Here is a 14431-nt window from a genome sequence, read left to right as displayed (position 1 = left end):
CTATTGTGTACTCGCCCTGCTGCCCTAACCATTCGCCGACGCGTGTGGCGCTTGTGGCATAAAGGCAATATTGACAAGCAGCGTTTTAACTACCGTGTTCTTTTCGTCTTTTTATGTCCCTGTCTTGCATTGTTATATTTTTATGACCTTTGTTTTTATTATCTACCTTGTATACGCTCCCCCCTTATGTAATACCCCGACAGGGGCCTTTAAGCGACTATAAGTGATGATGATGATGATGATGCGTTGTGGGAGCGAATCACCTAAATTTCTAAAGTCTTCGAGCACGTACGAACACGTAAGAAAAATAGTTTATCGCTTATGTGTAGAAGGCTCAATCGTGTCCCGTAATTCTTTTCTATATAGATACCCTTTGTATTCAGCATCATGCAACGTACAAACGTCATACTCGAGCACGCTTCGGCGTAAGTGAAATAGAGAACTTTTGTCACAATTCAATCACAGAAACGTTCTTTCTTTCTCTTGTTTATTAAACTATGTTAAACTGACGAGAAATGTCACCAAGAGCTCGCTATTCCAAAGACACAGATGCAGACCCGACGACTAAAAATCCCAGTGAAATAATTGATTGAAAGACGGAACAGAAGCACAAGAAGACAAAAGGAATAGAACGTTCACGTAAACCGATCGTAGCATTCCACTACGGCTTCAATGTGGGCACAGCACTCACTGGAGAATTAGAGATCTCGATGCCACATGCTGCTTGCAAAGGTCTAAACTTATATAGAGCGCTGATTACATGCATGTCCATGCCGTCCGCCTACCCACACAGCTACTAACTACTAATTTCACGAGATTCGTTAAGGAGATACTTTAAGCCTAAACGTAAGCGGTTTTTTTCCGGGGCAGCCCTGTAAACGGATGAGCTGTTGTCCGTTTGTATTCAGCACCTCTTTTGGCGGTCTATTTTTCCCTGGCTTTGGTCCTGGCCTTGGCTGCGGCCTTGGCTCCGGCCTTGGCTCCGGCCTTGGCTCCGGCCTTGGCTCTGGATTTCGCTTCTGCTGAGGCTCCGGCTCTGGCTTTGACACAGGTCTCGGAGGCGTCTCGCCTTGGCCTTCGATAGGCTTATTCACGTTGTCGCGATACTCGCCCCTCACATTTCCCCTAGGATCGTAGACCGACACTAAGTAGTAATTCCCCTCCTTCCCACGTGCGATACCGGTGCCCAGAGCGGACGTGTCCTTCCAAACGATCTGAGTGAATTCGGAGGCCCGCCGTTGATGAGAGTTCTTCGTGAAGTCGTAGTTGTCGATCTGTTTGTACCAGGCGTCCACAGCGTCCCTTCCTGTGGGGTAAACGGATAGGAAAGCATAAAGATATTTGACAGAAGCACATTAGAGAAAAGGCGAGGTTCGGGTGTCACCGCTGAAGGCAACTGCAGTCGCAATTTATAGCGATGACGATGATGATTATGTGCCTTTGAAACAAGGCGCGTACCGAGAATGGAGGATGGGCCAAGAATCAGATGGTTGAACGCAGGGTAATAATTCTAGAAAAAATCAACTTGGAAAGGTAAAACTGTGTATGAAAACTACTGTGTATTTGAGAGAGCGAGAGAAACAACTTTATTAGAGAGAAGGCGAGGGAGGATCCTGCTCGCGGTAAGCCTCCTCTAACACCTCAGCCCACCTCAGAATAGCTTCCTGAAGTTCGTGGTTGTAGCTGCGCATGGCAGCCTCCCACATCTCCCTACTACTTAAAACTCTAAAATGGTTTGCGGAAAGGGAGTAGTTCTTGCATTGCCACATAATGTGGTGAAGGTTCGCTCTGCTAGTAGGACAAAACTTGCAGGTTGAGGTAGGATACACTCCCGGGTGAATTTTGTGACGTAAGGCAGGAGATAGAAAGCTGCGAGTCTGTATTTTACGCAATAGCATCTCGTGTATGCGTCACGACTGAAGGTAGAGGTAGAGGTAGGTAAAGGTAGGTAAAGGTAGAGCCTACACTAAGAGACTTTTGGCTACAGGTACCTTGACTACTTTTAGTGAGCTCGCAGAAGCCCACCTGACAGCTCAATACCAGCGCTCATCGAACGCCTACACTGGTAGGGACATCCTAAGCTCCCTTAGTATTACCCCAGCACCCATGACCTTTGAGAAATTCAATCTTGCCCACGCGATACATGAGCACTTTCATATCCCTCCTCTCCCTAAGAATATGCACCCTGTTCATCACGAACATAGAAGGCAACAACGAGCTAAAGCCCTGCCGAAAAAAAAGTTATTTAACTACACAGACGTGCTACATGTCGTAGCTGCAGAGTATCCGTGTGGGCACAAATTCGCCATATCAGTCGTTGACTCCACTGGCAGAGTTGCGACGGGAGCATATTATAGCCTCTTCGGAGGAGGAGGCGGAGGAGGCAGCAGTGGCACTCGCCGCAACAATACCCAATTACTATGTCATAGTAAGTGCATTCGAAAATTGAGGCCAGGTGAATTCACTTAAATTTAGAGGAAGAAAAAGACTCAGTGCCATTCCACTCTGTGACGAAGGATGACCAGCGAAACTGTGTACGTGGGCTCGGCTCCTTAATGGCGAACTGCACCTCCGGCGCAGGTCGGCTCGGAATTGTACTATCTTCGGGATTTCGTGTTTACACAGGGAGACGATCTTAGGTGAACTAGCCCTTAACAGCTTCGCTGTAAAAGGAGATTCATTGCACAGTTTACGATGGAAGGAACTTGGATAAATGAAAATACGCATAGTGATTAAAGTAGGAATTAGTATGCTATAAGTTTCGTTGCATGAACGAAATCCCCCAGGCAGTCAAACACATCCCAGAGACTAAAAACCTACTACCGAGGCCGCGATACAAAGTTGAATTCCAGCATTTAAATTGCCGGCAAGTTTACAAAGTGGCACTTGAACAACACGTTAGTTTTATAAACCGGCGACAATAAAAACAATGACGAATGTATATTATTTCAGGGCAGGAGTGGCATAGGGCCGATATCACCAGACCTGACCAGTGCGAGTATAGATTTAGAGGGAGGGGAGGGGTAATAGTAACCTTACTAAACATAACCTCTAATTGTCTTGATCGGCACCACTAATGTTTCGCAAGAAAAACCTGAGATGTCGGAATTCTGCGACAGATGTTAGTGACTATTCGATGGGAATCGCTACGTATTGAAAATTTCCGGTACCCAATCACGCTGTTGTACGACCATACTTGGAGAACCAAATGTACTGGTCCATTCAGCAATGCTCGTGCTAACGAATCGACGAGTTCGGTCAAATGTGTCTGAGGGAAATGTGTCTGAGGGAACGAGGGAACTAGTGACACGAACGCACTTAAGTGAGTGAGTGAGTGAGTGAGTGAGTGAGTGAGTGAGTGAGTGAGTGAGTGAGTGAGTGAGTGAGTGAGTGAGTGAGTGAGTGAGTGAGTGAGTGAGTGAGTGAGTGAGTGAGTGAGTGAGTGAGTGAGTGAGTGAGTGAGTGAGTGAGTGAGTGAGTGAGTGAGTCAGTGAGTGAGTGAGTGAGTGAGTGAGTGAGTGAGTGAGTGAGTGAGTGAGTGAGTGAGTGAGTGAGTGAGTGAGTGAGTGAGTGAGTGAGTGAGTGAGCGAGCGAGCGAGCGAGCGAGTGAGTGAGTGAGTGAGTGAGTGAGTGAGTGAGTGAGTGAGTGAGTGAGTGAGTGAGTGAGTGAGTGAGTGAGTGAGGGAGAACTGCATTTAGGTAACGCTTTTAAGTGTGCTGAATTCGATGAGATTGTTAGAAAGCAGATGGAAAAAGAATTTATTAGAAAAGCGGGGGCGACATAACTGCCCAAAGTGCCCCTTGCCCCTTTTTTCTTTAATTTTTTTATTCTTCACATTGTGGCTCAATACCAACTATCGGGAATTGCCCAAGGCTCAGGAGGATAAAGGTAATCATTAACGAAATTGAATTTTCCCTTCGGTTTGCCAAAATATGATATATTCAATGTGGCAGATGCAAAAAGAAAGAAATTAACGACGTAGCCAGAATTTAAATGTGCTAAAGATAAGAATGATAGCGCTGGAAGCACGTATAACTGGGCAATGACTTGGAATGAACAATAAATTCTAGGACGGTGGCACGAACGACCCTAGAGTGGAAGTTCTAAATGACAGGAGAACAGGAATTTGTCAGATCCGGGCTATTTTTGCGAAAGGGAATTTGAAATATTTTTGTTCTGAATATAGTGAAGGCGGTGGCATAACGAAAAAAACGAGTCAGTTACTGTTTCCTCCCTCATTGAAGAAACTGCACAGACAGAAATGCACCAGGCCAGACCTGCGCAAGTAAACGTTCAGAAACGGAATCCCACAGCCTTAACTGCTGGCTGTATATCGCGGGCGTTCTATATATTGTTGTTGTTGTTGTTATTGCTGTTGTCGTTGTTGTTGTTGTTGTTGTTGTTGTTGTTGTTGTTGTTGTTGTTGTTGTTGTTGTTGTTGTTGTTGTTGTTGTTGTTGTTGTTGTTGTTGTTGTTTCAAAACATAGCTCGTAAAAAATTGCTCGGAGCCTTTTCTTTTCTTCCTCTTCCTTGTCCTCTAGAGCCATATTGGCTGCGGCTGATAGTAGCACCACTACAGGCCTTGTCCCCGTAGCTCAGAGCACAAAAATTTAAGGTATTTACAATGCTGACTCGTCCGCCTTCACGAACAAGATCTGCAGGAACAGCTAAGTCAATTAAACGAAACTAAATGAGGAATTGTTTGGACTGGGACTCGCCACGTCTCCACTCAGCCGGACCCACTCAGACTCATGGATCATTAAAAGTGTGAGTGAGTGAGCGAGTGAGTGAGTCGACTCATGAGTTAGTTTGCCAACCTGTCCGTGGCGGTAAACTCAAACTTGTTCAATTTGCTACCCTTCACGTGTGGAGAGGAATGATGGAATGAAAAAAAATAGAGAAAGGACGAAGTCTGCAGAGAGGCATATGTCAGAGTGGCAGTAGGGCACCCCGATTCAGCATATATTCGGATGGCGACGCAATTGTACAGCCGCTTCTTTTTTTTTTCGTTCAAGTAACTCCTCTCATGCGAGATGAGGCGAGAAAATTTATAACGTCGACTATACTTGGCGACAGGCTAAGAATTCAGTTCCAGCTCCGCCGAAGAAGGCTTCAGTTAGCCTGCTCACCGTGTATTCTCTCTGCTCTCCGGAACACAGTGTCCGATAGAGCTGAAGCGAGCCTTTGCTTCGATTTCGCCACTGCGAAGTAGCAGGGCCAGCAGGAGTCCGCTCACACCTCAAGTGAAAGCTTTACGTCGGGGAGAACTTCAAGTTCCTTATTCGAATACATGCAAAAGTGAGAAATGTTTCTTTAAGACAACCGCTGGACCAAGTCGAATGGAATTTCTCGAAATTGAGAAAGAAGTTTTCATGAGATTACGAAGCAAGATCTTGACTAAGGCCACGAACTTTCGTACCCAATTCTCAAAAATTTGATACCTAAACAAAAAAATGAAGCATGAAATTTACAAATCCGTTTTTCTGCACTTGAAAGAGTTAAACTGGTTTGAACAAAGCTGGATGCGCTCGAGAGAAAAGGATAAATTTTAGTGAGTTTGGGGAGTAGCCATTCTGGCTTCACGAAAATCGCCAAAATATGTACGTTTAAGATAATTAAAGCGCGAAGTTTTCAAATCTGTAAATTTAGGCCTATTAGATGTGAAGTGTTGAATCTGCGTCTGCTAGATCATGTAAAGCGAACAAAATTATAGGTGAATGAGTTAATAGCTTACGTGAAGCTGTGGCAATTTTCGCTAGGATTTTGCAAAATTCCTATTTACAAATTAGTAGTATAATTAATAGCCATGTATAATATGCCAATTTTGTCCACTTTAGATATACTATTACCCGCAGTTTACAATATTGCGATGTCGTATTTATTGCTAAGTTGCAATGCTGAGAAATGTTAAGTTGTGCTTTTTTTCTCTGTCTCAATTTTCAAAAACAAAATTCTATAACAACCACCGACCTAAATTTGAAAAAAAAATCGTCGCTTCCTACAGTCACTACATTTCCACTTTTTTTTCTTTCAAGTGCAGTAAACCTCATTGAAGTTGGTGCTGTGGTTAGAAACGAAAACAATTCTTCAGTTCCCATGTATTAAGATAGGAGCTCCCGAACAAAATCTTCCTTTTGAGGCTATTGCTCTCAATACACAAACGCTAGACTTAGGGGGAAATAATTCGCTATGTGTAAAATATTACGCTTGCCTAAGCGCTGAAATAATGAGCTCCCGTGAAGCTTGCCAAGACCTTCAGGTTTCATCCTAAAACCAGTGACTCGGACATCGATCAGTACGGTGAGAAAGTTCTTGACAGAATGGAACTGAGCGAACATACTTGGATGGCACGTCCATACAAATTATTTCTGAGTTCGGCAGCGGAACAAATTGCTCTGCATTCTTCGGTTATCGCCGGCTGTACGTGTCCTTACCTCTGATTGGGTCATCTTCATCGAAAGTTCCTTCGTAAAGGTTCTCGCCATACTTCTTTCTTCTTCGGTGGACCAACCTTCCTATACTGGCCAGGTGCAAAGCCCAGGCTTGCGCGTAACGGTCCAGCTGTAAAACACGCCAGGCAAAAAAAGACAACAAAAACAAAAAAATCAGTTGTAGAGAAGTCGCTATAAGACAAGCGCTTAGACGCAAGACGATCAATATTTCTTGAATCGCGTTGTGATTTTTAACCTAAAGCTCAGCAGTCGGGCAATTGCAGTTTCAGCGATGAGTCGAAGCTCTATAACCGACGGTTAGGGTTCTGCGCAGTATGCCAGTGTACTCTGAGAAAAGTTTACACCGTTTGAGCCGTACACGCTCAGAAAAATTTACACCTTTTGGGGAGATTGTCCCACAGCGACAATCGTCATCTGTCTTGGCCGCGTTTCCTTTCTTTAGCGCTGCGAGCCCGGTACATCCCATTAAGGAAAGGCATGCCCGTTATCAGTGTCACGCAGCATTCTCGACAGGAACGCAGCGTTTCAAGAAAGGAAACGCAAGCAAGGTAGATGACGATTATTGTTGTGTGACAGATATACACCCGAAAGGGTGTACCTCTGTCTGAGAGTGTAGGAGCCCAACACCGCAGCCACTAAGCAGCCGCGGTTGGTGTCGGTGCTCCATCCTGGGCACGTCGGGATGTCATCGGCGAGGGGACTATCAACCATGTCGAAATATCCGGCCAGCCAATGAATGATTACACCATGTGCTCGTTCAGAAACACAGTGGAAAATTTCGTTGATTTGGGACACCAGCTTGTTGGGATTTCTACTAAATTTACAGCATAGCAACTCCATGATAAATTATTCTCGGGGCCACCAATCGGCGTGACATCTGTGGTCCAGATCAGCTGTAGGTCCGCAGTGTGACTTCTTCCTGTCCAGCATGTCTATATTTAGTGCCGGGGACGCTCTCCGACTGCCTCGCTCTCACCCAAAGCGCATAGCCCAGCGACACCCACTGATCTCAGTGCCACGGCACTACAGTCGAGACTAAAGCGGGTCGCCAGGGGGTGCAATCAGTGTGTTGTATCAGAAAAAAGAGAGTGGGAAAAATTTCGTGCCGAGCAAGGATATGAACACCCTGGCGAACGAGAAGAAGGCGTACATCTGGCCAAGCGCTTGCTCACTTCCTCGTGTAATTTTCGCATATTTTGTTAGCAAAACGAATGTGAAAAAAAAAAGCCCGCGACGAAACTTGCCAACACTACTATTATCCTAAAATAAATCAAATGCAGTAAACCGCGTTCTTTTACGCACGGGCACGCTTACCTCATCGTCTTGTTCAAGGGGATCGACGCCGTGAATCTTCCTGTAGTAATTGTGGCGTCTCCGCACCTGTCGCTGCAGTTTCCTCATGGACCGCGTGAAGGTGCCCTCGAAGACTTTTGGTTCGTAGTCCGCGCCCTCCTTGCGCGCGGGTTGTTGCTGTTTGGAAAAGACGCAACGTCACTGTGGAGTTGGAACTGCGGACGGACGGACGGACGGACGGACGGACGGACGGACGGACGGACGGACGGACGGACGGACGGACAGACAGACAGACAGACAGACAGACAGACAGACAGACAGACAGACAGACAGACAGACAGACAGACAGACAGACAGACAGACAGACAGACAGACAGACAGACAGACAGACAGACAGACAGACAGACAGACAGACAGACAGACAGACAGACAGACAGACAGACAGACAGACAGACAGACAGACAGACAGACAGACAGACAGACAGACAGACAGACAGACAGACAGACAGACAGACAGACAGACAGACAGACAGACAGACAGACAGACAGACAGACAGACAGACAGACAGACAGACAGACAGACAGACAGACAGACAGACAGACAGACAGACAGACAGACAGACAGACAGACAGACAGACAGACAGACAGACAGACAGACAGACAGACAGACAGACAGACAGACAGACAGACAGACAGACAGACAGACAGACAGACAGACAGACAGACAGACAGACAGACAGACAGACAGACAGACAGACAGACAGACAGACAGACAGACAGACAGACAGACAGACAGACAGACAGACAGACAGACAGACAGACAGACAGACAGACAGACAGACAGACAGACAGACAGATAGATAGATAGATAGATAGATAGATAGATAGATAGATAGATAGATAGATAGATAGATAGATAGATAGATAGATAGATAGATAGATAGATAGATAGATAGATAGATAGATAGATAGATAGATAGATTGGCTGATAAACGTTGACGAAAAGAGAAAGGGGAAAAGAGAGAGAAACAAAGAAGAAAGGAAAAGGCAGGAGGGTTAACCAGTAGTAGCTGTGGTTGAATACCTTGCATAGGGGGAACAGGCAAGAGGATAGTGGACTAAGAGAGGAGAGAAGCACACAGAAGGAAAACCAGCGAGGTTTAGTAAACCGAGGCTCTAGTTGATGTGATATCGGCCTCCGGAATTTACCGGACGCACGATCTGTCCATTGGGCGAGAGAGTTATCGGAACTGCAGTGTCGGTGTAATGTTGAGCTCTTTGAGTAAAGTGCTGGTTGACAAGGAAAACGGACTCATCTGAATCTGTGGGTTTAATTAGGCCTGTGCGTTGAACCCTGTAGCTGCGACATACGTTAGAAAAAGTGCATGAAACAATCACTTTATTTTTGCGTCAATATTCTGCACGTAACGTTGTGTCCCATTGGGAATGTGGCGAGTAGTACCACGTCGATCATGACACGGCTGTTGGCTATAGTACACCATCGACGAACTGCCGAAATTGAGAAACCGGTCCCTTGAAGGGACCGGAGCTGCCTCAACAGCATAGTGATTACTAGAGACCGGAGGTTCAGGCATTAAAAGCGCTGTTCAAGGCGCCTACAACTGGCCATACACCTGTCATTTGGGCATATATTGGTGTAAAATACTGCAATTTAATCCCACGTAAGAGCTCCCTTAATGAAAAGTACTGCTGTGCATCCGAGTATAAACTTTGTTTTCTGAGAAACAGTTTAACAAATCCATATTTTGTGAAATTAATTTCATTTCCTTTATAGTGCGGAATAAGGCAAATTGTGTAGGTTAAATAATACGTATGTGAATTTTATTGTGACTTCACGCCTTCAGAAAAGACAATGTGAGAGCAGTGACCAACAAGCACCATCTCAACATCTTTCAGTTTGTGACGCGCCTTTTTTTCCACTGAGTAGTAGTTTGTATGCGTAAAAGTACTGTTCAGCATCGCCCAAAGTTAGCGGCATATGTTCGTAGTCCGGAACATTCGATGACAGCGCGCCTTCTGGAATTGCAGCATGTTCATCAGTCAGGCCCTGTGACAATGCTTTCAGTAGCGAAAACCCGGGATTCTTTTTCCCCAAACGCTTTGACGTTTCGAACTAACTCTATCAGCAACAGGTCGCTTGAGGATGGAGGCGAACGCTTCCTGAACATCCTAAACGAGCCCCACAATCCAGATCGGCATTGCTCCCGAGCGTCAAAACTTCTTCGTGATGCCAAAAAAAAATAAAATAAAATAAACGTCGAGTGAACGAACAAGCGCTCAGACACATTCAAGTGTAGCGTCGCGTAGAGCAGTACGATCCCTTCTTACAGCGATGCTCTCGTCTGCAGCCAAGCTGTCAATAACAGCTTTTTCAGCGGCAAAGTGCTTGTATTAATAACCGGCTGCCTTCAACCAAGTTCCCCAGCGCGTTATAATATAATAAATAAAATTACGCTTTAGGAGAAAGCACGAAGAAAAATGGATTTTTAGGCTCCAAAAGTCCAATAGAAGCAGAAATGTCGAAAGAAGCATTTATAGGCGCAATAAAGCTGCCACTGAAATGTTTCTAGACCCACAGTTCATGCCCATAGGTTAAACAGACACGATAAGGACGTAAGGGAAAAAAATAGACACTTGGCCCAAAGTTTCCTTCTGTCGTGAATACTTTCGAGAAGACAAGACGGTTACCTCGACAAACACAATGGGAGTGTTGAGTTTCTAAAAAAGTGACTGAAAGAATGGAAGCAACTTGGCGGGGAGCAAAAAGGCAGCTCTCGACAAATATAAAAGGGCGCAAGTGACGCCGGAGTTCATAAGGTGACTGCGTAAGCACGTTATTGCCTGCTATTCAAGGGGCCTCAGCGCCGCACCAAGGAACGTCGGGAACAGCAGGAACAACAGCCGTGCAAGGCACCGGGGTAGGCGTGCTGGCCTTTGTGCGGCGCTGGTTAATGCCTCACCCGCTGTACGCCAGTGCTTTAAAGTTGGCTAGGCAGGCGAACGCCACCTGAATAGCACAAAGGCCTGTCCACTCTGCTTTATGACGTCACGCTACTAGGCCCGAAATTTCCATTGGCAAGCCTTCGGCGTGACTAATCAAATTCACAGCGGCTTACTCGGGAGGATTACGTTCTGTGGAAGTTGGGCCAACTATAGCATGGCGTCCTGGATCGTAGTGCATAGTCCATAGAGTCCATGAAGAGATGTTCGAACGAGCGTGTTGTTTACGCTGTCTAGATGGTGACAGCAAGCCGTAACACAACAATGAAAATGGGGGAGCGAGATACGCGATTTGGACATTTCTTTCGTTCTCGTTCACTACACTACAGAAGTTTATTCTTTGTTCCCCGAGGCAGTAAAGTCCCAACGCTACTGACCATTTCATTGAATAATCATGATGCGCTGTCAATCAGTGTGTCGAATTCACATAATTCTATTCCAAGGCAATGCAGACTCTTCTAAAAGAAAGTAAAGGCGGCAGCAAATTCTTTCAGCGTTGTTTAGTCCTCGTACTTACAGATTAATCAAATTTCGGATTGATGTACAGCCAGTAGGCCTAATGTCACGTATTTTCTTTTCCTATAAAAACGATTAAATAGCTAGCACACATTCCATTACAAATTAGTTATTGGCGGCTGGCCTGACGAGGAACAAACAAACACTGCGTTATCACTGGTATCGCAACGTGGCACGGGAACTATTTCTGTTTTCTTTTTTTTTCGTGATAAAAATATTCGCATGAGGTGTCGCCCTTTGCCGGCGACGGCAATGCCTTTTCACTTGGTTAATATTATAGACTAAATAAAACAAGAACTGTAAATGTCTCGATTAGGTAATATCCAAATAAAGCAAAAGAACAAATAACGGCGGTAATAGTAAAAGTGTCTCTTGAAATGGTACCGTTGGAGCAAAATCCACGGATGACTAGGTCACGCAGGCTTCAGACAAAGGGCAATTGCAAATGATGCGGTAGCATCAATATTGCGTCAAACATGACTTTGTTAACGTGGTTTCCCGTGCATAGCGAGATTCTGCAGTCTGAAGTAAACTGGGGTAACTTTTCGGCCAGCAAAGTGACGACGTGACCGAAGCAAGGTATGGTTTCGCGGTTTTTTTTTTTTGTCCTTGCCACTGCTCAGTAGAATTGGCGAAAACAGATCCCGTGCACAAATTTTGACTGAACGGCTTGAGTGCGTCGTTAATTCTCGTATTGAAACATTGCGTGAGACATCAGAAGAAACTTTTGTTTTGCTCTCTCAAAGTACGTTCTCTGTTCGTTCTCTCCAAATAGTTCTCTGTGCCCATTACATTAAGAAAAGTACGAACTACCAAAGGAGGTGCAATATTGCCCGGAATAACTAGATAGCGTGACACATGCCCCCGCACGTGGCTCGTTCCCGTTGAAAAAATGTAAAGTCCAGCGTCAACAAAAAGAATTGGTCTTTTGGCAGAGTCGGTACAAACTGGCTGTAGGGCCGAGTATAACTGGGGCTTCGATTTTAAATTTCTTCACCACAAGCTTCATTCAAATTGCTTCGGCGTTAGCTGAATGGTTCATTTCTGTGTTTACGTAGGAATTTCGATAACAATGTCGTGTTGAGACCTGAGCCATTGTATACCGATTTCTTCACCTCGTGTTTGTGAGTGAAGCTCAGCTTAAACAAATGATGCACCAAAGCCTGCAGCCCCAAATTTGTATCTCCCTAAGCTTGCGTACTCTGGACTTTTCGGGGAAAAGAGGTAGGGTCTAAGAGAGAGAGACGAAAGCTAAGGAGGGTAACCAGATGCACGAGTTTCTGGTTTGTCACGCTGCATGGGGGTGGGGGATATAGGGGTTGGAAATAGGGCAAAGAGAGAAAGAGAGAGACAGAGAGATAAAAAAGAAAGAATATTAGGTGCAAATCCTTCCCAATGCTTACCGCATCTTCATCCTCAGAGAATGCTGGAGCAAATAAAGCGGCAATGAAGAAAGCCAGTGATAACGAAGTATGGAGGTTCATGTTTTTCGAAGTGTCCACCAGTAGCCTGCCGGGTTCTTATCGGCTTCTGGGCTACCGGTGTAATAGAGCTACTGCAACTGCAGTAGTAGTAGTAGCAGCAGCAGCCGCAGCAGCAGCAGCAGCCGGTCTGTATCCCGAGCGTTGGAGCAACCTTGGAAGCTGCGCTTGTTTTCCATTATTCTGCAAGCATGTTTCTATTCTAAGTGCATCAAAAGGGCTCGCGTCGTTCAAGCAACAGATGGCACATACGGCTTCAAAGGAAAACGTCATTTCTTTGACGGCACAAGTGCACACAAAGAAATATGCATAGGCGACAGTGAGAAGACGAACTGTTCTCCAGTGTAATCGGACACTGAAGCGATAGTATTCCACCAACAATGGAACAGGAGAAGCATCGCACTCTTATAAAAGGAATGGAATGACCTTGATAGTTATTTGCAACCCATCCTCGGAAGATTCGATAGACGTCCGATGACATCCTTGTATTCCATGAAAAAATTGATTGCTCGAGCTTTTTGTGCGACGCCACAGCTGCTGGAGCTCATCCCCAGCCGATGAATGGCATTGCTTCCCTCGTCACGTATGCACGTCTCAGAGTGCAGTTGTGCGTGTACGATAACTGTGCACGTGGCACTATCTCCACTGTCACGACTACAGGCAGTAGGAAGCGCCGGCGGGAAGCGATGCTTCAGTATTCGCGCTGCATGTGCACCCTTAAACGTGTCCATTCGCGGCGAACGAACTTGTCGCATCCGTAAGCAGGCACGAGAAAACTAAATACAAATTATTTCCTGAGGGAGCTCGCATGTTCCATATTGTGGTGCCGAGTGCCCTACGTCAGTTTCTGTGAAAGTGAAGACGCAGCTGTCATAGTGACCCGCAACCGCTTTCGCCTGTCCCTCAGCTAAATCTTAAATTATAGGGTTTTACGTGCCAAAACCACTTTATGATTATGAGGCACGCCGTAGTGGAGGTCTCCGGGAACTGCGGTTCTTTAACGTGCACCTAAATATAAGTACACGGGTGTTTTCGCATTTCGCCCCCATCGATATGCGGCCGCCGTGGCCGGGATTCGATCCCGCGACCTTGTGCTCAGCAGCCCAGCACCATCGCCACTGAGCAACCACGGCGGGTCGTCAGCCAAATCCCCGCACATTTAACACAGACGCCTGTGCTCCTCTTCGTCGCATTACGGTAAATATTTCTCTAATCCAGTGCAATAATTCCAAGCACAATATATTTTTCTTAGCATTGGCACGAAAACAGACTTGACTCTGTCGAAATTAAGCATTACCATGCGCACGGAAGAGCTTCGCAATTACTGGGCTTTAGCTATCCAAAGATATGTTTTTTTGTTGCTAAGCGTATACAGTAAATATAGGTGTGCAACTCCGAATTTGATCGAAATCGCAATTTTGAGCAATTTTTGTATTGCAAAGTTTTTCCTCTCTGTGTAGAACTAGGTAGCCTATGTTTTCTACAATTGCTTTCTTCTCTGCTTTTCTTCATTTAAATGGGTGTTTTAGTTAGAACCGTGTATCATGTGACTCATACTTATATTTTTTTGGTTACATGACATAACTGTTTGAAACATATGTTCCGTAAATTCCTGCGTTTTACTTTTCATTTGTATGACGTTTCAATGTCTCTTCCACTCAACATT

At 45.4% G+C, this 14431-nt stretch overlaps 1 protein-coding gene across 1 annotated transcript; it reads right to left on the bottom strand.

The window, feature by feature from the left end:
- Positions 1–571: 571 nt before the first annotated feature.
- LOC139048541 (Golgi-associated plant pathogenesis-related protein 1-like) lies at positions 572–12899 on the bottom strand. The gene is made up of 4 exons (XM_070522947.1): positions 12688–12899; positions 7768–7923; positions 6436–6562; positions 572–1306 (listed from the first exon to the last, which is right to left on the bottom strand). The coding sequence occupies exons 1-4, from the start codon at positions 12766–12768 to the stop codon at positions 822–824; spliced, it is 849 nt and encodes a 282-aa protein (XP_070379048.1). The 5' UTR covers positions 12769–12899; the 3' UTR covers positions 572–821.
- Positions 12900–14431: the final 1532 nt, after the last annotated feature.

The sequence above is a fragment of the Dermacentor albipictus genome, chromosome 8 (genome assembly GCF_038994185.2).
Source record: "Dermacentor albipictus isolate Rhodes 1998 colony chromosome 8, USDA_Dalb.pri_finalv2, whole genome shotgun sequence".
In the NCBI taxonomy this organism is placed as follows: domain Eukaryota; kingdom Metazoa; phylum Arthropoda; class Arachnida; order Ixodida; family Ixodidae; genus Dermacentor; species Dermacentor albipictus.
The sequence above is the reverse complement of the archived record's forward strand: the minus strand, read 5'-3'. Positions and strand labels throughout refer to the sequence as shown.